This window comes from Haliotis rufescens, unplaced genomic scaffold, assembly GCF_023055435.1.
Source record: "Haliotis rufescens isolate VD_foot unplaced genomic scaffold, xgHalRufe1.0.p SCAF_9, whole genome shotgun sequence".
Lineage (NCBI taxonomy): Eukaryota > Metazoa > Mollusca > Gastropoda > Lepetellida > Haliotidae > Haliotis > Haliotis rufescens.
In genome coordinates, this window is record NW_025964383.1 from 20,347,263 (window position 1) to 20,371,572 (window position 24,310).

General features: G+C 41.2%; 2 protein-coding genes across 2 annotated transcripts in view; both read left to right on the forward strand.

The window, feature by feature from the left end:
- Positions 1-3,883: 3,883 nt before the first annotated feature.
- LOC125377334 lies at positions 3,884-18,446 on the forward strand. The gene is made up of 10 exons (XM_048390365.1): positions 3,884-4,214; positions 5,539-5,763; positions 6,886-7,089; positions 8,789-9,013; positions 14,675-14,890; positions 15,780-15,917; positions 16,158-16,340; positions 17,311-17,366; positions 17,778-17,930; positions 18,360-18,446. Exons 1-10 carry the CDS (start codon positions 3,917-3,919, stop codon positions 18,444-18,446), a joined length of 1,785 nt encoding a protein of 594 aa, XP_048246322.1. The 5' UTR covers positions 3,884-3,916.
- A 1,029-nt stretch (positions 18,447-19,475) lies between these two features.
- LOC124144747 overlaps positions 19,476-24,310 on the forward strand; it is a 41,999-nt gene continuing 37,164 nt past the window's right edge. Inside the window, exons 1-3 of the mRNA XM_048390366.1 lie at positions 19,476-19,649; positions 21,567-21,711; positions 23,398-23,628. Coding sequence (XP_048246323.1) covers positions 19,476-19,649; positions 21,567-21,711; positions 23,398-23,628 — 550 coding nt within the window. The remainder of the gene's footprint in view (positions 19,650-21,566; positions 21,712-23,397; positions 23,629-24,310) is intronic.

Below are 24,310 nucleotides of genomic sequence, written 5' to 3' on the forward strand. Positions count from 1 at the left end.
TAATCCTTTACGTAATTTACACATATTTAACCAGATATAACAAATCTTTGGGACATAAAGAAGTTATTTTTAAGAGTTAATTAGTCAAGCCATTACGCTAGTGCACTTATATCACTTTTTGTGGTGTGCCTGGGATGTTCGAAATATTTAAGTCATGATAGCGATTATATTAGAATAACAAGTACTGTTCAATATACTTGTGAATAGCCATAACGACAATGCGACCAACTTTGCGTTTGATTATAAGATTGTTTGATTATAAAACTGACCCGTGAAGATCCGGGGTAAAATAGGTCTTCAGCAACCCATGCTTGCCTTAAAGGTGACTATGCTTGTCGTAAAAGGCGACTAACGGGATCGGGTGGTCAGGCTCGCTGACTTGGTTGATGCTTGTCATCGATCCCAATTTCGTGGATTGATGCTCATGATGTCAATCACTGGATTGTCTGTTCCAGACTCGATTACTTAGAGACCGCCTTCATATAGCTTGAATATTGCTGAGTGCGGCGTTAAACAACAAACAAGATTATAAGATTTTCAACTAAAAAAAATTATCTCACAGGCTTTCGCAAAGGATCAGTTGAGACATGATTGATTAAAACAGCAGAATGTTTGAAAGATAACGGGAAGCGATCGGAACTTGAAACAGTGTTGAAATGGGGGAATGATTGCCATGAAGGAATCATTGTAACATGGTAATGAACCAAAGAAGGCATACGACAGAGGAATGATTCAATTGATTATGGTCGTTGTGGAAACAGACGAACCATGGTTACAGAAGCAACATTGCTCATAATAATTGTGTCATCCAAATGGTTTGGGTAACGGAGAAATACTTGTCGCTGTGGCTTGGTTGGCGTAACGTAGCATTAGTTGTTACAGCGGATGATTAATATACCAGAGGATTGGTCTAATGGATAAATATTATATTAGACGAAACATTTGTGTAACAGAGATGGCAGAAGACGATTGGTGTATCGAAGAAATAATAGCAATGGTATAAGAGGAATGATTGGAGTAAAAGAAGTAATATTAATGGCGGAAGACGAATGATTGGTGTATTGCAGAAACAATAACAATGGTATAAGAGGAATGATTCTTGTAACAGAGGAATAATATTAATGCCAGAAGACGAATGATTGGCATATTGATTGACGAAACAATAGCAGTGATATATGAGGAATGTTTGGTGTAACAGAAATGATATTAATGGCAGGAGACGAATGATTGGTTTTTCGAAGAAATAACAGCAATGGTATAAAAGGAATGATTGGTGTGACAGGAATAATAATTGTCAGAAGACGAATGATTGTTGTTTTGAAGAAATAATAGCAATGGTATAAGAGGAATGATTAGGTAACAGTAGTAATATTAATGGCAGAAGACGAATGATTGTTGTTTTGAAGAAATAACAGCAGTGGTATATGATGAATTGATTAATGTAACAGAGGAATAATATTGATGGCAGAAGACGAATGATTGGTGTTTTGAAGAAATAAGAGCAATGGTATAAAAGGAATGATTGGTGTGACAGAGGAATAATATTGATGGCAAAAGAAGAATGATTGATGTATCGAAGAAATAACAGCAGTGGTATAAGATGAATTGATTAATGTAACAGAGGAATAATATTGATGGCAGAAGTCGAATGATTGGTGTATCGAGGAAATAACAGCTGTGGTATAAGATGAATTATTGGTGTAACAGAGGAATAATATTAATGGCAGAAGACGAATGATTGGTGTATCGAGGAAATAACAGCAGTGGTATAAGAGGAAAGATTGGTGTAACAGAGGAATAATATTGATGGCAAAAGACGAATGATTGGTGTTTTGAAGAAATAATAGTAATGGTATAAGAGGAATAATTGATGTAACAGAGGAATAATATTGATGGCAGAAGACGAATGATTGTTGTTTTAAAGAAATAATAGCAATGGTTTAAGAGGAATGAATAGGTAACAGGAGTAATATTATTGACAGAAGACGAATGATTGGTGTTTTGAAGAAAAAACAGCAGTGGTATAAGATGAATTGATTAATGTAACAGAGGAATAATAATGATGGCAGAAAACGAGTGATTGGTGTTTTGAAGAAATAACAGCTCTGGTATAAGATGAATTGATTAATGTAACAGAGGAATAATATTAATTGCAGAATACGAATGATTGGTGTATCGAGGAAGTAACAGCAGTGGTACAAGAGGAATGATTTGTGTAACAGAGGAATAATATTGATGGCAGAAGACGAATGATTGGTGTTTTGAAGAAATAATAGTAATGGTATAAGAGGAATGATTGATGTAACAGAGGAATAATATTGATGGCAGAAGAAGAATGATTGGTGTATCGAAGAAATAATAGCAATGGTGTAAAAGGAATGATTTGTGTAACAGAGGAATAATATTGATGGCAGAAGACGAATGATTGGTGTTTTGAAGAAATAATAGTAATGGTATAAGAGGAATGATTGATGTAACAGAGGAATAATATTGATGGCAGAAGAAGAATGATTGGTGTATCGAAGAAATAATAGCAATGGTGTAAAAGGAATGATTGGTGTGACAGAGGAATAATATTGATGGCAAAAGAAGAATGATTGATGTATCGAAGAAATAACAGCAGTGGTATAAGATGAATTGATTAATGTAACAGAGGAATAATATAAATGGCAGAAGACGAATGATTGTTGTTTTAAAGAAATAATAGCAATGGTATAAGAGGAATGAATAGGTAACAGGAGTAATATTAATGGCAGAAGACGAATGATTGGTGTTTTGAAGAAATAAAAGCAGTGGTATAAGATGAATTGATTAATGTAACAGAGGAATAATATTGATGGCAGAAGACGAATGATTGGTGTTTTGAAGAAGTAACAGCTGTGCTATAAGATGAATTGATTAATGTAACAGAGGAATAATATTGATGGCAGAAGACGAATGATTGGTGTATCGAGGAAATAACAGCAGTGGTATAAGAGGAATGATTTGTGTAACAGAGGAATAATATTGATGGCAGAAGACGAATGATTGGTGTTTTGAAGAAGTAATAGCAATGGTATAAGAGGAAGGATTGATGTAACAGAGGAATAATATTGATGGCAGAAGACAAATGATTGGTGTATCGAAGAAATAACAGCAATGGTATAAAAGGAATGATTGGTGTTAAAGAGGAATAATACTTGTCAGAAAACGAATGATTGTTGTTTTGAAGAAATAATAGCAATGGTATAAGAGGAATGATTGATTTAGCTGAGGAATAATATTGATGGCAGAAGACGAATGATTGATGTTACTGGTGAATACTCGTCGAGGAAGAATGATTAGGGTAAAAAACGAAAAATAATAATGGTAAAAGACGAATGATTGTTAAAACAGACAAATAATATTTGAAGACGAATGGAGAGGCAAAAGAGGAATAATATTATTGGTAGAAGACACATGACTGGTGTAATGGTGGTAGAAGGCAAACGCTGGTGCAATGGAGACATAATAGTCATGGTAGTAGACAAAAGATTAGTGTCAGAGGGGAATAATAATAACTGTAGAAAAACAAATGATTAGTGCAACAGAGAAATAATAATTGTAGAAGGCGAATGATTAGTGCAACAGAGACATACTAATAATTGAAGAAGACGAATGATTTGTGCAACAGAGAAATAATAATGATCGTAGTAGACAAATGATTAGTGCGACAGACACATAATAATAATTGTAGAAGGCGAATGGTTAGTGCGAAGGAGAAATTATAATTATAGTAAAAGACGAATTGTTAGTGCAACTGAAAAATAATAATAAATGTAGAAGGTGAATAATTTGTGTTGATACAAAGGAGAGTAAGCGAATGATAAATGAACACCGAAAAATAATAGTAGAAGACGAATGATTGGTGTAACAGTGGAATAATTGCAGGTACGATATGTCTTGCAGTATATTGTCTGCCCCCAGGATGACGGTCGTTGGCAGCTGCGTTGTCCTAGTCTTGTGCTCGGTAGTTCTTCAAGTCTCTGGCACCAAAAATGGTTGGGCACCACAGTGGATGCATGACCGATTCTGTGACGGGCGGCACGAGTACGTGTCTCTCCCCTGGGACTGTTCGGGGTACATCCACTGCGGGGACAAGAGCTCTCACTGGCTCAATTGTGCACCCACACTCAAGTTTAACAATCAGAGTCAAACATGCGATCTCAAGTCACCATCGTGCGAAAATCCCGAAAGTAAGTAAATAGATATTTAATTGCTCTCATCAGCCTCCTTTGATTGCATCAATACCATTCCACTTTTGATAGAGATATTTTAGACCCGTGAAGATCCGGGGTAAAATAGGTCTTCAGCAACCCATGCTAGCCGTAAAAGGCGACTATGCTTGTCGTAAAAGGCGACTAACGGGATTGGGTGGTCAGGCTCGCTGACTTGGTTGATGCAGGTCATCAATCCCAATTGCGTGGATCGATGCGCATGATATCAATCACTGGATTGTCTGGTCCAGACTCGATTATTTACAGACCGCCGCCATTTAGCTGGGATATTGCTGAGTGCGGCGTAAAACGACAAACAAACAAACAGAATTGATACAAATAAATGATTCTCATCATACGTCAAGTGCGTATGTAAATATAATGACGTGTTTGAGTACCCCTTTCAAAGTTGAGTGGTTTATTCAATAAGGCCATACTTCATTAAGTTGTCAGAAAGTTCTGTCAAGATGAATTTAATGCATAGTAAAACAACATTCTTATGCCATGCCATGAGACCATAAAGTCGAAAAGGAAACATGTTTTATCCCGGGATAAAAAAAAATTAATAAAACATTTATCCCAGGATAAAAAGCTTATGACACACTCCCCAAGATTAAGGTGTACGTGCAGCGTATGTCCATCCCTCATTGTCAGTGACACACCCATCACCTGGGCCTTCGCGGAATAAGTCGACTCACGGCATAGAACCTACCAATGACCATAACATTCGAATGTGTACTGATCATAATATTGTCACAATAAATGCTGTATCGATTAATATATTTGATTGTTTTTACTCTTGTTCCCTACACAATTCTTTGTGCGGTTGGACCCGTGAAGATCCGGGGTAGAATAGGTCTTCAGCAACCGATGCTTGTCGTAAGAGGCGACTAACGGGATCTGGTGGTCAGGCTTGCTGACTAGGTTGATGCATGTCATCGTATCCAAATTGCGTGGATCGATGCTCATGATATTAATCACGTGATTGTCTGGTCCAGTCTCGATTATCTACAGACCGCCGTCACATAGCTGAAATTTAGCTGAGTGCGGCGTAAAACAAACAACCAACCACTGCGATGATTAAATAGCATTGTAATCTTTTCTGCATATTTTATGCTGACAATAAAATATTTAACAACAAACCAACCAACCAATTGTGATATTATATAAAGCTAATCATAAACATTATGGGAGAGGGCTACATTAGTTGTGCAAACTTGTGCCCAATAATTTTCCTTGTGAATAAAATATGTTTACATCAAACATTGTGGTAACAATGGTTCATGTGGCCTTGACATTGCAGCTGTAGCGACCAAATGGTGCCAAGTGTACTCCACCCTGAAATTCGCCCATCCCCACAGCTGCTCTCTGTACTACGACTGCTCCAAGAACACGCCCTCTCCAGAGTATGGTCTCAAGGTGTACGAGAAGGAATGCAAATGGCCGACCCTGTTCGACCCCATCGAAATGGTGTGTCAGGAGGACACATTCAACACAATTGTCTGTGATAAGAGGCCGGTGTCGAGATGTGAGTGATTAGTATACTACACAAACATAGGTAAGGATTCTTTCATATTACTGTAGTTAATCGGTCAGATTATAGCAATATGAAAGAATCGGTTGGTCCTTAAGTTCCATTTCCGTGGTCTAGTGGTAGAGGGTCCGCCCGGAGAACCAAAAGACGTTAAAAGATGGTACTTGTTGTTACCCTGTCTGGGGCTCGGCGTTAAGGGGCTTTAACAAGTAATGGTCGGCTCGGAGTCAGTACACTGTGTCTGAGTGGGGTATTCATGTTCAACTGCGGCATGGTATCTCAGTGTGCTAGCATTATAAATCGGCATCAGTCCGGACTAGTAAGCAGCCACACACACATACACACATACACGTGCATGCACGTCGCTATATATATACGTGCAATAATCTTGGACGCGACGTTAAACCCCATTTCACCTCACTTCACCATTAAGACCCACAAGAATATTTCTAGATGTGCATTGCATTCGACTGTGTGGTCTTGAAGTCGGCATGCGCATTTTTGTCTAAAAAAAACCAGAATTACGAGGTACATTGATGACCCTTTCGTGGTCAGCTACGCCTGCATATGCTGAGAATACCTTTATAATTCGTTATCAGATATGCTCATATGAAATCAGAATTAGATAATGCTCTTTGCAACACTTGCATGCTTTTGATTTGTGCAAAACAACACAAATTATAAATGGTAAATGGTAAAGACGACGGAATGGCCAATTTTTACCGAAATACGAAATTGAATTGAACTTAGAGTGTAATTGAAGGCGGTTCAAGAAGGCCATACGTCTATTCAGTCACCTCCCACCCATATCCTCATTCACTCACTCACTCACTAACTTCGACACTACATCCACCAATCCTCAAACTCATTCATATTTGGTTTATGCATGTAATCGTATCCCAAATGCGTAGAACGATGCTCAGAATGTCAATCACTGGGTTGTCTGGTCCAAACCCGATTATCTACAGACCACCGTCATATAGCTGGAATACTGCTGAGGGCGGAGTTAAACAACAAACAACTCAAACACGAATTCACCCACTCACCCACCCATCCATCCATTCATCATACATCAACCGGCCATTCATTCACTCAATCACTCCCGACTACCCCCAGGTGACTACGTGACGGAATGCACCACCCCCGAGTCCTTCAATGACGCCTGTGTCAGCCTGCCTGATGGACCCCACGCCGAGCACAGCGCCCCCTTCAGCACCACCTTCGTCCGCTGCGTGGGACAGAGAGTGCAGGAGAAAGTTACGTGCGACACAGGGGAGGTGTTCGACACAGGCATCAGCAACTGTACAGGGAATTTCGAGAGTAGGAACAATGTCGATTGATAAGACAGACAAATCACCCGTCATAGGGCTTGTCAGAATACACTTTGTTGCGATACGATACATGAAAACTCATGTTTCATCTTACAGAATAGACAGATAACAAACCAAAATCTGGTACATTTGCTTCAGACCCGTGAAGATCCGGGGTAGAATAGGTCTTCAGCAACCAATGCTTGCCGTAAAAGGCGACTATGCTTGTCGTAAAAGGCGACTAACAGGATCGGGTGGTCAGGCTTGCTGACTTGGTTGATGCATGTCATCGATCCCAATTGCGCGGATCGATGCTTATGATATTAATCACTGGATTGTCTGGTCCAGACACGATTATTTACAGACCGCCGTCATATAGATTGAATATCGCTGAGTGCGGCGTTAAACAACAAACCAAACCAAAAACATTTGCTTCACTGATGAAACAGCATACTCTACATCTCCAGGACTCGCCTTTCTCTAACCCCTGGATCCATTCCCATGGAGTTTCGCGATCTCAAATTACCCGCTCTTGATTTTTATAAACATTTTACCGACCAATCAAAAATCGAGAGAAGGAAATTGATAGATCACAGGAAATGCTTAGCAGCAAGGGGACTTGTTCTGATATACATGAAGACATCCCTTCCATCAAAACGAATTTTGGAGGGCTTTTTTGCGTGTCAGTCGGGTTTTCAAAGTTGAATTTCTCTCAAACTGTTTCGTCATCAATGGGACTGCCGCCATGTCGTTGACACCGCCAAACAAACTTAGAGGAAGGTTTGGAACTCGTATTCTGATTGGTCCGTTAGACAAAGTAACATAGCAAATGAAATTGGCTTATGAAAATCAAGGTCAGGTTATTTGAGATCGCGAGGAGCACGGGAATGGTTACTGGGGTTTGTGTAGGTTCAGCGATGTAGAAGAGGACGAAACTGCGGCTTGAGACCTCTAAAACGTGCCGGACAAAATAGCATTCTGTAATTAATTTTCATACAGTTGTATATGTCACCCTTGTGTGTATTTGAATCGACTTGAATCGACAAATGGCCTCACGCTAAGATAATCGTATCGTGGAACAGAGAATTACGAAGCACCGTTCGGTGAATGACTACGCTCCTAATCCGTTTGTTCGGTGAAAGGTTGGTTGGTTGGTTTGTTGTTTAACGCCGCACTCAGCAATATTCCAGCTATATGACGGCGGTCTGTAAATATTCGAGTCCGAACCAGACAATCAATATTAATTGAGCATCGATCCACGCAATTAGGATCGATGACATGCATCAACCAAGTCAGCGAGCCTGACCCCCCGATCCCGTTAGTCACATTTTACGACAAGCATAGTCACCTTTTACGGCAAGCATGGATTGCTGAAGACCTATTCTACCCCAGAATCTTCACGGGTCGTTCGGTGAATGGTTTACACCTACTAGCCCTTCCTTCCTCGTGAAGATGTGGTTTAGAATTGGTCTTCAGCAACCAATGCTTCTCGTAAGAGGCGACTTACGAGATCGGGCGGTCAGGCTCGCTGACTTGGTTGATGCATGCCACGTATCCCAAATACGTACATCGATGCTCATGCTGTCAAACACTGGCTGATCTGATCCAGACTCGATTTTTTCGGACCGCCGCCATATATCAGAAATATTCCTGAGTGCAGCGTTAAACAACAAATAAACAAACAAATCCTAATTCCTCTTCGGCTTCAGATTCCGTCAATGAGTACTGCAGGAACAACCCAACAGCTGTTTTCGCCGACCCGTTCGACTGCGCTCTGTTCTATAACTGTTCCGCGAGCCGGCACCGGTTTGGTCTGGAAGAGTACCAGGCGGAATGCAGGTACATGCACCTGTTTGACATGAAGACCAACACGTGTGTCGACTTTGCCGACCTCAAGGCCTCATGTGGAACACGACGGGAGCCTAAAGCACCATGTAAGATGAGTGAGTGAGTGGGAATGGTTTTACGCCGCTTTTAGCAATTCTCCAGCAATATCACGGCGGGGTACACCAGACATAGGCTCCACACATTGTACCCATGTAGGGAATCGAACCCGGGCCTTCGGCGTTACGAGCAAACGCTCTGACCATCAGGCAACCCAACCGCCCCCCTTGTAAGATAAAGCGGTTGGGACTATTGCGGGCATGGTAAGTACAGTGTTAGTGTATGCCTGTTAGTACAGTAACTATATTGTGGGATGAGGGGAAGACTTTCTGGTAGAGACATACATACAATCATCACGTATATTCTCTTCTTTCTTCATGGGACCCACTCATTATCTGTCGGATATTCCGTGAAGGGTTTGTATGTTTTCGTAAAAACTGTGGCAAGGCTAAATTCCAAATATTTTCTGGAAACTATTGATACTAAGGTAGCGTTAATACTCCAGGTGAATGTGTGACACATGAGGTAGCGTTGATCTCCAGGTGAATCTGTTGACATTAAGCCACCGTTAATATTCCAGGTGATTGTGTGGCACATAAGGTAGCGTTGAACTCCAGGTGAACCTGTCGACATTAACGTAGCGTTAATATTCCAGGTGCATCTGTCGACACTTAGATAGGGTAAATATTCCAGGTGAACCTGTTGACACTAAGGTAGCGTAAATATTCCAGGTGATTAAGTTAATAATAATGCAGCGTCAATATTTCAGGTGAACCTGTCGACATTAAGGTAGCGTTAATATTCCAGGTGAATCTGTCGACACTAAGGTAGCGTAAATATTCCAGGTGAATCTGTCGACACTAAGGTAGCGTAAATATTCCAGGTGAATCTGTCGATACTAAGGTAGCTTAAATATTCCAGGTAAATCTGTCGACACTAAGGTAGCATTAATATTCCAGGTGAACCTGTCGACACTAAGGTAGCGTAAATATTCCAGGTGAATCTGTCGACATTAACGTAGCGTTAATATTCCAGGTGCATCTGTCGACACTAAGATAGGGTAAATATTCCAGGTGAACCTGTCGACACTAAGGTAGCGTAAATATTGCAGGTGAATCTGTCGACACTAAGGTAGCGTTAATATTCCAGGTGAACCTGTCGACACTAAGGTAGCGTAAATATTCCAGGTGAATCTGTCGACACTAAGGTAGCGTAAATATTCCAGGTGAATCTGTCGACACTAAGGTAGCGAAAATATTCCAGGTTAATCTGTCGACACTAAGGTAGCGTTAATATTCCAGGTGAACCTGTCGACACTAAGGTAGCGTTAATATTCCAGGTCATAAAGTTAATAATAATGCAGCGAGATGATAAAGTTAATAATAATGCAGCGTCAATATTCCAGGTTAATCTGTCGACACAACGGCAGAGTAAATATTCCAGGTGAATCTGTCGACACTAAGGTAGCGTTAATATTCCAGGTCATAAAGTTAATAATAATGCAGCGAGATGATAAAGTTAATAATAATGCAGCGTCAATATTCCAGGTGAATCTGTCGACACAACGGCAGAGTAAATATTCCAGGTGAATCTGTCGACACTAAGGTAGTGTAAATATTCCAGGTAAATCTGTCGACACTAAGGTAGCATTAATATTCCAGGTGAACCTGTCGACACTAAGGTAGCGTAAATATTCCAAGTGAATCTGTCGACACAAAGGTAGCGTAAATATTCCAGGTGAATCTGTCGACACTAAGGTAGCGTAAATATTCCAGGTGAATCTGTCGACACTAAGGTAGCGTTAATATTCCAGGTGAACCTGTCGACACTAAGGTAGCGTAAATATTCCAGGCGAATCTGTCGACACTAAGGTAGCGTAAATATTCCAGGTTAATCTGTCGACACTAAGGTAGCGTTAATATTCCAGGTGAACCTGTCGACACTAAGGTAGCGTTAATATTCCAGGTCATAAAGTTAATAATAATGCAGCGAGATGATAAAGTTAATAATAATGCAGCGTCAATATTCCAGGTGAATCTGTCGACACTAAGGTAGAGTATATATTCCAGGTGAATCTGTCGACACTAAGGTAGCGTTAATATTCCAGGTCATAAAGTTAATAATAATGCAGCGAGATGATAAAGTTAATAATAATGCAGCGTCAATATTCCAGGTGAAACTGTCGATATTAAGGTAGCATTGATATTTCCAGTGAATCTGTCGATACTAAGGTAGCGTTGATCTTCAACGTGAATCTGTCGATGTTAATGCATGTTTAACATTCCAGGTGAATCTTTCGAACATAAGGTGACGTTAATACTCAAGGTGAATCTGTCGATGCTGAGGTAGCGTTGATCTTCAATGTGAATGTATCGATGTTAATGCATCTTTAATATTCCAGGTGAATCTGTCGACACTAAGGTAGCGTAAATATTCCAGGTGAATCTGTCGACACTAAGGCAGCTTAAATATTCCAGGTGAATCTGTCGACACTAAGGTAGCGTAAATATTCCAGGTGAATCTGTCGACACTAAGGTAGCGTTAATATTCCAGGTGAACCTGTCGACACTAAGGTAGCGTAAATATTCCAGGTGAATCTGTCGACACTAAGGTAGCGTAAATATTCCAGGTGAATCTGTCGACACTAAGGTAGCGTAAATATTCCAGGTTAATCTGTCGACACTAAGGTAGCGTTAATATTCCAGGTGAACCTGTCGACACTAAGGTAGCGTTAATATTCCAGGTCATAAAGTAAATAATAATGCAGCGAGATGATAAAGTTAATAATAATGCAGCGTCAATATTCCAGGTGAATCTGTCGACACAACGGCAGAGTAAATATTCCAGGTGAATCTGTCGACACTAAGGTAGTGTAAATATTCCAGGTAAATCTGTCGACACTAAGGTAGCATTAATATTCCAGGTGAACCTGTCGACACTAAGGTAGCGTAAATATTCCAGGTGAATCTGTCGACACTAAGGTAGCGTAAATATTCCAGGTGAATCTGTCGACACTAAGGTAGCGTAAATATTCCAGGTGAATCTGTCGACACTAAGGTAGCGTTAATATTCCAGGTGAACCTGTCGACACTAAGGTAGCGTAAATATTCCAGGTGAATCTGTCGACACTAAGGTAGCGTAAATATTCCAGGTGAATCTGTCGACACTAAGGTAGCGTAAATATTCCAGGTTAATCTGTCGACACTAAGGTAGCGTTAATATTCCAGGTGAACCTGTCGACACTAAGGTAGCGTTAATATTCCAGGTCATAAAGTTAATAATAATGCAGCGAGATGATAAAGTTAATAATAATGCAGCGTCAATATTCCAGGTTAATCTGTCGACACAACGGCAGAGTAAATATTCCAGGTGAATCTGTCGACACTAAGGTAGCGTTAATATTCCAGGTCATAAAGTTAATAATAATGCAGCGAGATGATAAAGTTAATAATAATGCAGCGTCAATATTCCAGGTGAAACTGTCGATATTAAGGTAGCATTGATATTTCCAGTGAATCTGTCGATACTAAGGTAGCGTTGATCTTCAATGTGAATCTGTCGATGTTAATGCATGTTTAACATTCCAGGTGAATCTTTCGAACATAAGGTGACGTTAATACTCAAGGTGAATCTGTCGATGCTGAGGTAGCGTTGATCTTCAATGTGAATGTATCGATGTTAATGCATCTTTAATATTCCAGGTGAATCTGTCGACACTAAGGTAGCGTAAATATTCCAGGTGAATCTGTCGACACTAAGGTAGCTTAAATATTCCAGGTGAATCTGTCGACACTAAGGTAGCGTAAATATTCCAGGTGAATCTGTCGACACTAAGGTAGCGTTAATATTCCAGGTGAACCTGTCGACACTAAGGTAGCGTAAATATTCCAGGTGAATCTGTCGACACTAAGGTAGCGTAAATATTCCAGGTGAATCTGTCGACACTAAGGTAGCGTAAATATTCCAGGTTAATCTGTCGACACTAAGGTAGCGTTAATATTCCAGGTGAACCTGTCGACACTAAGGTAGCGTTAATATTCCAGGTCATAAAGTAAATAATAATGCAGCGAGATGATAAAGTTAATAATAATGCAGCGTCAATATTCCAGGTGAATCTGTCGACACAACGGCAGAGTAAATATTCCAGGTGAATCTGTCGACACTAAGGTAGTGTAAATATTCCAGGTAAATCTGTCGACACTAAGGTAGCATTAATATTCCAGGTGAACCTGTCGACACTAAGGTAGCGTAAATATTCCAGGTGAATCTGTCGACACTAAGGTAGCGTAAATATTCCAGGTGAATCTGTCGACACTAAGGTAGCGTAAATATTCCAGGTGAATCTGTCGACACTAAGGTAGCGTTAATATTCCAGGTGAACCTGTCGACACTAAGGTAGCGTAAATATTCCAGGTGAATCTGTCGACACTAAGGTAGCGTAAATATTCCAGGTGAATCTGTCGACACTAAGGTAGCGTAAATATTCCAGGTTAATCTGTCGACACTAAGGTAGCGTTAATATTCCAGGTGAACCTGTCGACACTAAGGTAGCGTTAATATTCCAGGTCATAAAGTTAATAATAATGCAGCGAGATGATAAAGTTAATAATAATGCAGCGTCAATATTCCAGGTTAATCTGTCGACACAACGGCAGAGTAAATATTCCAGGTGAATCTGTCGACACTAAGGTAGCGTTAATATTCCAGGTCATAAAGTTAATAATAATGCAGCGAGATGATAAAGTTAATAATAATGCAGCGTCAATATTCCAGGTGAAACTGTCGATATTAAGGTAGCATTGATATTTCCAGTGAATCTGTCGATACTAAGGTAGCGTTGATCTTCAATGTGAATCTGTCGATGTTAATGCATGTTTAACATTCCAGGTGAATCTTTCGAACATAAGGTGACGTTAATACTCAAGGTAAATCTGTCGATGCTGAGGTAGCGTTGATCTTCAATGTGAATCTATCGATGTTAATGCATCTTTAATATTCCAGGTGAATCTGTCGACACTAAGGTAGCGTAAATATTCCAGGTGAATCTGTCGACACTAAGGTAGCATTAAATATTCCAGGTAAATCTGTCGACACTAAGGTAGCATTAATATTCCAGGTGAACCTGTCGACACTAAGGTAGCGTAAATATTCCAGGTGAATCTGTCGACACTAAGGTAGCGTAAATATTCCAGGTTAATCTGTCGACACAACGGCAGAGTAAATATTCCAGGTGAATCTGTCGACACTAAGGTAGCGTTAATATTCCAGGTCATAAAGTTAATAATAATGCAGCGAGATGATAAAGTTAATAATAATGCAGCGTCAATATTCCAGGTGAAACTGTCGATATTAAGGTAGCATTGATATTTCCAGTGAATCTGTCGATACTAAGGTAGCGTTGATCTTCAATGTGAATCTGTCGATCTTAATGCATGTTTGATACTAGTATTCAACGCGAATCTGTCGAACACAAGGTGACGTTAATACTCAAGGTGAATGTGTCGATTATGAGGTAGCGTTGATCTTCAATGTGAATCTGTCGATGTTAATGCATGTTTAATATTCCAGGTGAATCTGTCGAACATAAGGTAACGTTAATACTCAAGGTGAATCTGTCGATACAATGGAGCGTTGATCTTCCACGTTAATCTGTCGACAGCGTTAAGCATCCAGGTGAATCTGTTAACAATAAAGTAGAGATAATCTTCCAGGTGACTACAGGGTGAATGACTGCACCGCCGACGGCTGCACCCCCTGCTCAGCCAGCTGCGTCGGACTCCCCGACGGCGACGTCCCCTACCCCAACATGCACTTCACTCGCTTCTACCTCAACTGCAGGGGAGGACGCACGGTGAAGATCAAACGTTGTACTATCCCTAGGATATTCTCAATAGCCCAGAGAACATGTGCCAACCCTGAAGACGTTGGTAAGCAATTCCATTACGTTTTCTGTAAGCTTTATCCGTCAGACTCATTTTGGATTTAGCAAATGCTGACTAATATTAGTGAGTGAGTGAGTTTGGTTTTACGCCGCTTTTAGCAATATTCCAGCAACATCACGGCGGGGGACACCAGAAATGGGCTTCACACATTGTACCCATGTCGGGATTCGAACCCGGGTTTTCGGCGTGACGAGCGAACGCTTTAACCACTAGGCTACCCGACCGCCCCCTGACTAATATTAAATAACATTTTCATTTCTATAAGTTTTTAAACAGTTCTTTTCTGAAATATCATCCCGAATGACCTAGCATTTAAACTTCGCTAAATGTTTGTCTAATAATCATACTTTACTGCTCTGAAAAATATATTATATTATTAACCTGACACTTTGCAGAAAAAACACTAAATTAACTTTTTCACGACTTAGTACCCTATACACACGTGGATGAAGAAGAGTCGGTTATAGCGAATTAGAAATATCGATATCGTCAATATCTTGATATCACATTTGTGTCAATATTTCACATCCTATTGCTAACTTTCTCTTATTCTTTTCTGTGTGTAATAGTTTTCTCTAAAAGTGTATGGGACTTATGGGTAATTGAATAGTACATGCATTTCTATATTTATTTTAAACAATTGTGCATAACATGTCATATTTGGCCTACTTTATCTTAAAATTCCTAATATGTTGTAAGTTATAATTTATTCAGTTGTATTTATATTTTAACCCAGAAATGCATGACATTTCAAAGGTTTTCCGCATTAATGGTTGTGAGACTGTGCCTTCGTGCTGGGCGACCATGTGGCCTGAATAGGCTAATGTTTGTTTTCTTGTGTGTTTGATAATCTAAAAACATACATTAAATCTAGATCGAAGTGCCACGTTACCGCTACCTGCTGCTGTGACTACGACTGTATCAACAGCGTCACCGACCACATCAACAGTGTCAATACCTTCTCCAACCACTGCTCATTCCACAACCGATTCATCCTCGACCACCCCTGCTGGCGCAACACCATCAGCTTCAACTGCATCTACTGCAACTATAACACCAACGTCTTCAGCCACTGCAGGATCAACATCTGCTTCAACAACAGTAGCGATAACACCACAGTCTACTACTACTACTACTACTATCACCACCACTACTTCTATACCTACTACTACTACCACTACAACTACTATTACTACTACTACTACTACTACTACAACAACTACTACTACACAATCCCCATCTACCACTACAGCGCCAACTACCACAGTTACCACCACACCATCTTCTACAACTACGCCAACGTCGACAGCACCGACGACACCATTCACTGTAAATCCCAATTGTGGATGTAAGCCGGAGCTTAGTCCAATCGTCAGAACCCTCAATGAAGTCCTACCAAAGGTCAATGCCCTCTCGGCTAGAATGGACAATGAAGGTTTGGACATTATATTTTCATCACTAACGGCATGAATAGTCAATCATCAAAGGCTTTGCTCCCTTATTGTCTACAAATATATAATCAAATATCCTTGGGACTGCCTCCGTGGTCTAGTGGTAGAGCGTCCACCCGGAGAGCGGAAGGTCCGGGGTTCGATCCCCGGCCACGTCATACCAAAAGACGTTAATAGATGGTATCTGTCTGGTATCTTTCTGGCGCTCGGCATTAAGGGACTAAAACAAGGACTGGTCGGCTCGGAGTCAGTATACTGTGTCTGAGTGGGGTATTCATGTTAAACTGCGGCATGGTATCTCAGTGAGCTAGCACTATAAATCGGCATCAGTCCGGACTAGTACAAGCAGCCACACAAACACACACACACACACGTACATGCACGTCGCTATATAAGTGCAATAATCTTGGACGCGACATTAAATCCTATTTCACCTCACTACATTTTACCTCATATCCTTGTATATTTATCACTCTATATGTATCTACTAATCTGTATAATAAACGGAGTGGCCCAGTCGTCTAAGACGGAGAGATTCGATGTGCAGAATTACGTCCCCTTGTCGCCCTGATTATGTTTCAAGATCTGTCAGCACCATGTTCATGTTCGTGATTTTCAATCGAAAATCGGCAGTTTGGGGCAGAGGTTTCTAAGAATAGGGAAACGGTTCTGCTGCTTGTATTCACCAAAGTGTCAAAGAACTGCATCACATCGGGCTTTCCTCTCATACAAAGCTGACCGCTGCGTAGATCGGGTGGCCAGGCCCGGTGATTTGGTTGACTGGTGTCATCGCACCCTGGTAGTATGGGACATTACTCCTAAAATCAACCACTGGTTTATCTGGTCTAAACTCAATTATTTTCAGGTCGACGTCATACAGCTAAATTATTGCTGAGCGCCGTGTTACACAAAAAAACAACGTTTGATCAGCCACTCGTTTTTGCTTTCTTTCAGTGCGTCCTCCCTTCAGCTGTGACACACCCCCAACACTTGCTGACAGTCACGTGAAGGTAGGCTTGCAAAACATCTTTTCAACATTTATAATAAAGTGATTCGTTGATCCATTGTGTTGAGACTTTGATTCTGTCTTCGATGCGGGCAAATACTATTTGGTTGCTGCTACGGCAACATTCTTTTATTGGTTTTAACTGTAAAAGAATGGTGTTATTTCTTTATGTTTCAAAGCCTGTGAAGATTCAGGTTAAAAAAATGGTCTTCAGCAACCCTTGCTTGCCGTAAAAGGCGACCATGCTTGTCGTAAGAGGCGACTAACGGGATCGGGTGGTCAGGCTCGCTGACTTGGTTGACGCATGTCATCAATACTCATGATGTCAATGATAGCTGGAATAATGCTGAGTGCGGCCTTTAACAACAAACAAATTAAACTCGGGCTACATTCTTATTTCGTGAACGTCGCCCAGCTGTCGTACGCCCCCGACAACGCAGTTGCCACGTACACGTGTGATGAGGGACATGCGCCCTGTTTTGCTGGCATGACAAGCACATGCAGCTCGGACAACATGTGGACACTCCAGTCTTTGGGTCAGTGTGTCCAGAATACCTGGACCAATCAAGTAGGTCACTCATCTGTTTATCGCTTGGTTCATAAAGTGTCAAACTACAAACAAGTCGGGATGGATTTATTGAACTTCGAATTCTATGTAAATCAGACATGAAATTAGGCTGAGAAACAAATGGGTCGTTGTCGGTGCCAATCTAGAACTCTAACCAAATAACCACAAGACCGGCCACCGCACTATTTGATCACTGACTTTAGCGCTACAGGTAGTGATCATTTACTGTAGGGTTTCTCTGTGTCAAATTAATAATAATAATAATAATAATAATAATAATAATAATAATAAAAATGATGATGATGATGATAAAAGTAATAGTAAGAAGAGGAAGAAGAAGTAAAGTTACATATATTCTAGAATATCGAATTGCATTCCACTGTTATAATATGCGATTATATTATATGAGATTTCTGTTTGTCACCCCAGCCTGCACAAGTCGGCGCCCGCACCCTGTGTCCCCCAAGGCCTGGGAGCGTGTGGGCTTTTACCGGACGATACACACGTGATAAGTAAGTTAGGTGGTAGACACTCCCACACCTGATTTTGTTTGTTTGTATGTTGTTTAACGCTGCACTCAGCAATATTCCAGCTATATGACGGCGGTATGCAAATAATCGAGTCTGGACCAGACAATCCAGTGATTGACGTCATGACCATCGATCCGCGCAATTGGGATACGATGACATGCATCAACCAAGTCAGCGAAACTGACCACCCGATCCCGTTATTTGCCTCTTACGACAAGCATAGTCGCCTTTAAGGCAAGCATGGGTTGCTGAAGACGTATTCTACCTCGGATCTTCACGGGTATCTCGACGTAATTAGTAACACGTGTGAAACTAATATATTGTCTCTACTTTATAAGGATAATCATATATACATAACACAGTTTGAGTTACCTGTAAAACCTGTATGAGATAATTCAGAATCAAACTTGCGAGGACTGCCAGTTGCCCAGAGTCTAGTACCCCTTTAACGTGATTCGGTCGTCTTAGGCACCGCAATTCGCCGTGCAGAGTTGCGTTCCTTGGGCACGCCAGAAACCTATGATTGTGGGTTCGAATCCCGGCTCACCCCGATTATGTTACTAGGTCTGTCAGCACCATACCAGTGCTCGTGGGTTTCACCGAAGTGGTAAACGTCTGAGGCATATTAATCTGACACGCCGTGATGTAACTAGAATACTGTTCAAAGCGACGTTAACCCAACTCTCTTTAACTTTATTCCTTCATTTCATTTCAGGGGGCACTGGCGGCCCTGTCGTCTAAGGCGCCGCGATTCGCTGTGCAGAGTTGCGTCCCTTAGGCACGCCAGAAACCTATGATTTTGGGTTCGAATCCCGGTTCGCCCCAATTATGTTTCTAGGTTTGTCAGCACCATACCCGTGCTCGTGGGTTTCACCGAAGTGGTAAACGCCTTAGACCTGCATCACTTCGGGCTTTCCTCCAACATTAAGCTGACACGCCGTGATATAACTGGAATACTGTTAAAAGCGGCGTTAAACCCAACTCACTCACTCACTCATTTCATTTCAGGAGTTTAATGGCTATCAGCAGCAATGAGACGTCCACAGACATCCTCAGTATAACTGTGATCCCAAGGGGAAAAAAAGTTGCCTTCCAGGCTCTGAAGTCCGACATCACAACCGTTCCGTCACCAGTGGAGTTGACAGGTGACCTTGACTGGACGGTGGAGTTGAGAGAGACATCTTTCGAGGTGAGTGTGATGAGGTGGTCTGAAGACTCTCATTCAAGGGAGAAGCGCCCGTTAATCAAAACGTTTCACTTCCTGACATTGTTCGGATTAACAAATATGAGCTGTACGAAACAGAGGTAGATCTTAATGACCATTCAATACCATGACATAATCCTCCAGACCCGTGAAGATCCGGTGTAGAATAGGTCTTCAGCAACCCATTCTTGCTGTAAAAGACGACTATGCTTGTCGTAAGAGGCGACTAACGGGATCGGGTGGTCAGGCTCGCTGTCTTGGTTGACGCATGTCATCGATCCGAATTGTGTGGATCGATGCTCATGATGTTAATCACTAGATTCTCTGGTCCAGATTCGATTCCCATTAGCATGTGTGTATTATGTAAACAATATTTTTAGGGAAACTTTTTATATCAAAATATATTGTTAAAAATAAAAACTATGAAGATGCATTCTTTGAGTGCTGACTAAGCGCCAATATCGCTAACTTGAGATATTTTCAATTGAAAACCAAACACATTTTAAAATCAACTGAAAGGTACAGTTTTGTCTTTCAATTTATGTTACACCGTAGGAACTTGAATTTTTTTATTGAAATTATGAGATGGTATTCCTTTGTTACGAGACATCCCTATTGTACAAACACCAGCGGTGAAAAAGCCAAATATAGACACATACTCCCATCTGCGATGTCGTATTTCAGTGGAATGTTCTCTGCGATCGACAATTTATTTATATGCAGTCTCATTTAGAGTTGAACACATCTCTAAGGCAATAAATATTAGTTTAAATAATAATTGTTAGATGACATAAATAATAAGAACAAGTTATCCCAATAAAAGACCGGCGTCCTTAGTGGACTGTCCTTATATAGACTTGCCTATTATAAGGATGGAACACATCAATCAGTCTAGCCTTGGAGCAAGGCTAAGTCTCAGAATGATGTTGTCTTTGCAACCGCTACATAGTGTAGGATAAAGTACGTCCGAGGGTTTTTATGTTCAAACCAGCATCCGCGGGTTAAGGGTTTTAAATATCATAAAAACTCGAGGGAAGTGTTATATCTAACTTATAAACCGAAAACAGAAACTTAAAACAACATTTATCAACATTTTTATGTTTAAAACATACTTAAAACGTCGCAAATCATCAGTTCCTGTGTAGCCTTGTGTACACTTACTGGGCTACAGATACGGAAGTTGCCTGTTCGATCCTCGTGAATATACATTTAATTTTACATTTCATGATATTTTATTAAAACTATATTTCTAGCAAGGAAAATTCACATCTTACAATCTAAGCGGAAGTTGTATACATAAAATCCCAGGGAGAGAGAAAGATATATATAACTACAGATCCCTACCTCCTACATATCTGTATGGCCAGATGTTTGCGATAGTCATACACATCTTGTCGTGTCGGGGGCACGGGTGGCCCAGTCGTCTTAGGCGCCGCAATTCGCTGTGCAGAGTTGCCTCCCTTGGGCACGCCAGAAACATATGATTGGCTCGAATCCCGGTTTGCCCCGAATATGTTTCTAGGTTTGTCAGCACCATACCCGTGTTCGTGGGTTTCACCGAAGTGGTAAACGTCTGAGACCTGCATCACCTCGGGCTTTCCTACCACATTAAGCTGACACGCTGTGATATAACTGGAATACTGTTAAAAGCGGCGTTAAACAAACTCACTCACTCTTGTCGTGTCCAAACATAATCACCATACCGTGCTCTTGGGGTTCATCAAAGACCAGCATCACTTCAACATCAGTACGCTGGTCATAGTACACTGATAAATCGCCATTATATAACTGCAATATTGATCAAAGTGGCGTCAATTAACGTCACTCGCTGTAGAGCTACATGCCTTAAAGGAAGCGAATGTATTTATTGTTTGTAATAAAGAAAACGCATTACCCTTGTAGGTCGCCGTCAATGGCCACTTTGTGGCCAGCATTCCCCACAGCGAGCCCGTGAATCGGATGGACACTCTCATCTTTACAGATTCGTTCCCGACCAGCCGGATAGTGTTCCATCTCAATGGCGATCCCCACAACACCCCCGGGAAGTGTAAGTGAGTTGTGGCACCAGGAGTCATGCCCGGTGATGCATCAGCGACCTTTAGTGTGTAACCAGATATAACGTGCTTATAAGAATAAGCACAAGCACACGCACACGCACACGCACACGCACACGCACATCCTCACATAAATCTACATCCGTGCAAACATTCACACCCACACTCTAACCCTAACCCTAACCCAAATATACATCAACCCATACAGACATCCGCATCCGCAGACATCCACACCCACACAAACTAACATCAAAATCAAAATCCACATGCACGTTCACATCCACATTCACATTCACATCCACATCCACGTCCACATCACATTCACACCCACAAGACCACATCGTAGCTTTTCAAAAGGTGATATGGAAAGTCTGATCACACTCAGCCGTTACCGTGACCTTCATGATCATGACGTTAACAGCTGTATCCGTATAGTAGTCCATGTCATACAAAGCATACCCATATCTACCATTGTTTTTAACGTAGAATATTTGTCATTTTAAATTTGGCTAACATTGCATTTCATCGCCAGCGGCTGAAGGGGTGGTGTAAATCCTACTGGGGAACCGCGCAGATAGCAGAAGTATCGTTAGTCCCCACGGTCCATAGTATAGTGGCCTAACTTTGGTTGCTGGCGATCGATAGCCCTTTTGTATAGTGCACTGTTATAAACAGTAATATTTATATGGTTTCATGCAACTTTTAAATCTCAATTTGTGACAAGTCTAGTTATTTTACTGTCCCTTGACAAACTTTTATAGTTTAAATGTATTTATTGAGTATAACCTTTGAAAGTTACGATATGGCTTAAATACTGCAGATGTGACTTAGGATTTTAACTCACTCACTCACTCACTCACTCACTCACTACAGCTGTATCATTTGAGATAGTACATGTAATACAGCTGGACGGCACTCCATCCACGTGACAAGTATATCTAAAAAAATGGAAGTTCGTTTGATTCAAGAGAAGCGACACCGTCCGAAATATCGGTAGTTTCATAAATTTGCAGTGTTATAATTTATACGTATTAGGTACTCGGCCTACCTCAGTCCCACAGGTCAGATCGCCCAGCTGTGGCTGAATGCATATTGGATTTACAAGTTTCACTCGTTCACGTTACTATCACATTACCCAACACGACATGGTCGTACTCGTAACCCTTATATAAAAATAGCTTGATATCAAATTATATCCCGAATTTCTATTACCGTAAAAATCGGCCTTTATATGCGTGTCACATTTCCTTTCCTGCCCGAGATATTATGTAGGGAGCGGAATACGTCTGAGTGGTGATATTAGCTTGGTTCACATCAGTTTCATAAGATATGTGATAAAGGTACTAGTTCAAAACGATGGATTTGACGCATTAGAAATACACACAATATTATTAGTATTAGTAGTAGTAGTAGTAGTATTAGTTGTAGCGTTATTATTAGTAAATAAATGCAGCAAAGAGGCTTTGGGTGATCCTGGCACAGACAGGCTGGTTAGGCTAATCATCAGCTCAGGGTCCTTGCCCCCTCTACACGCAACCCAGACAGCGAATGAAACGTCTCCAAGGAAGCCCTGCATAGTCGAACCCACTCAGAATTTTTCGGAATGGAAAGACTTCCCCACACTGCAGCCTTCTGCATTACCCAGATTATTATTATTGTTGTTGTTATATATCGTACAGACGCCATAAGTGGGAACCTTGCTTTCAAGAAGAAAACATCCTCCTCGTCCAGTAGAGTCGGGCACCCGTCAAGTAGAGTAACTGACGGTATGACAATCGTTGACTGGCAGCAAGATTCATGCTGGTCGGTGAGTGAAGGGGACAGCAACCCCTGGTGGATGGTTGACCTTGGCAGCGTCTACTACATCAACCACCTCGTCCTCACGAGCAGACACTGCGACAGCACTTGTGGTAAGCTTTGCAACATCGGACCTATGTAACCTCTCATTCTTAGACCTAAAATAGTGACGAGAATGAGTATTGTTTTATACCGCTTTTTGCAATTTTCCATAAAAATATCGGCGGACTCTCATAATGGGTGTTGGGGCACGGGTGGCTCAGTCGTCTAAGGCGCCGCGATTCGCTGTGCAGAGTTGCGTCCCTTAGGCACGCCAGAAACCTATGATTGGTTCAATTCCCGGTTCGCCCCGATTATGTTTCTGGGTTTGTCAACACCATACCCGTGCTCGTGGGTTTCACCGAAGTGGTAAACGTCTGAGACCTGCATCACTTCGGGCTTTTCGTCCCACATTAAGCTGACACGCCGTGATATAACTGGAATACTGTTAAAAGCGGCGTTAGACCGAACTCACTCACTCACTCACTCATAATGGGTGTCTATTGTACGGGGAGTTTTAAATGGATCAGCGTGACAAGCAAGGTTTTAATGATTTCGACCACTTGCTTTCTTTTCGCCAGATGTCTTATCAGAGCAACTCCTTTTGTGAGGTCAACTGTCGTAGAATATACATAAACAGACATCACATTAAATCTGGAATGACCGGAGAATACGTCCCTACAACCCAATGATATTGTTTTGGGGTGTTTAACGCTGCACTCAGCAATATTTCAGCTATAGACCAGAGAATCCAGT

Coding starts and splice junctions, on each gene's coding strand:
- LOC125377334 (XM_048390365.1), top strand. CDS start 3,917: ATGTCTTGCAGTATATTGTCTGCCCCCAGGATGACGGTCGTTGGCAGC. Junction 4,215..5,538: donor ATCGTGCGAAAATCCCGAAA/GTAAGTAAATAG, acceptor TTGACATTGCAG/CTGTAGCGACCAAATGGTGC. Junction 9,014..14,674: donor ACGGGAGCCTAAAGCACCAT/GTAAGATGAGTG, acceptor ATAATCTTCCAG/GTGACTACAGGGTGAATGAC.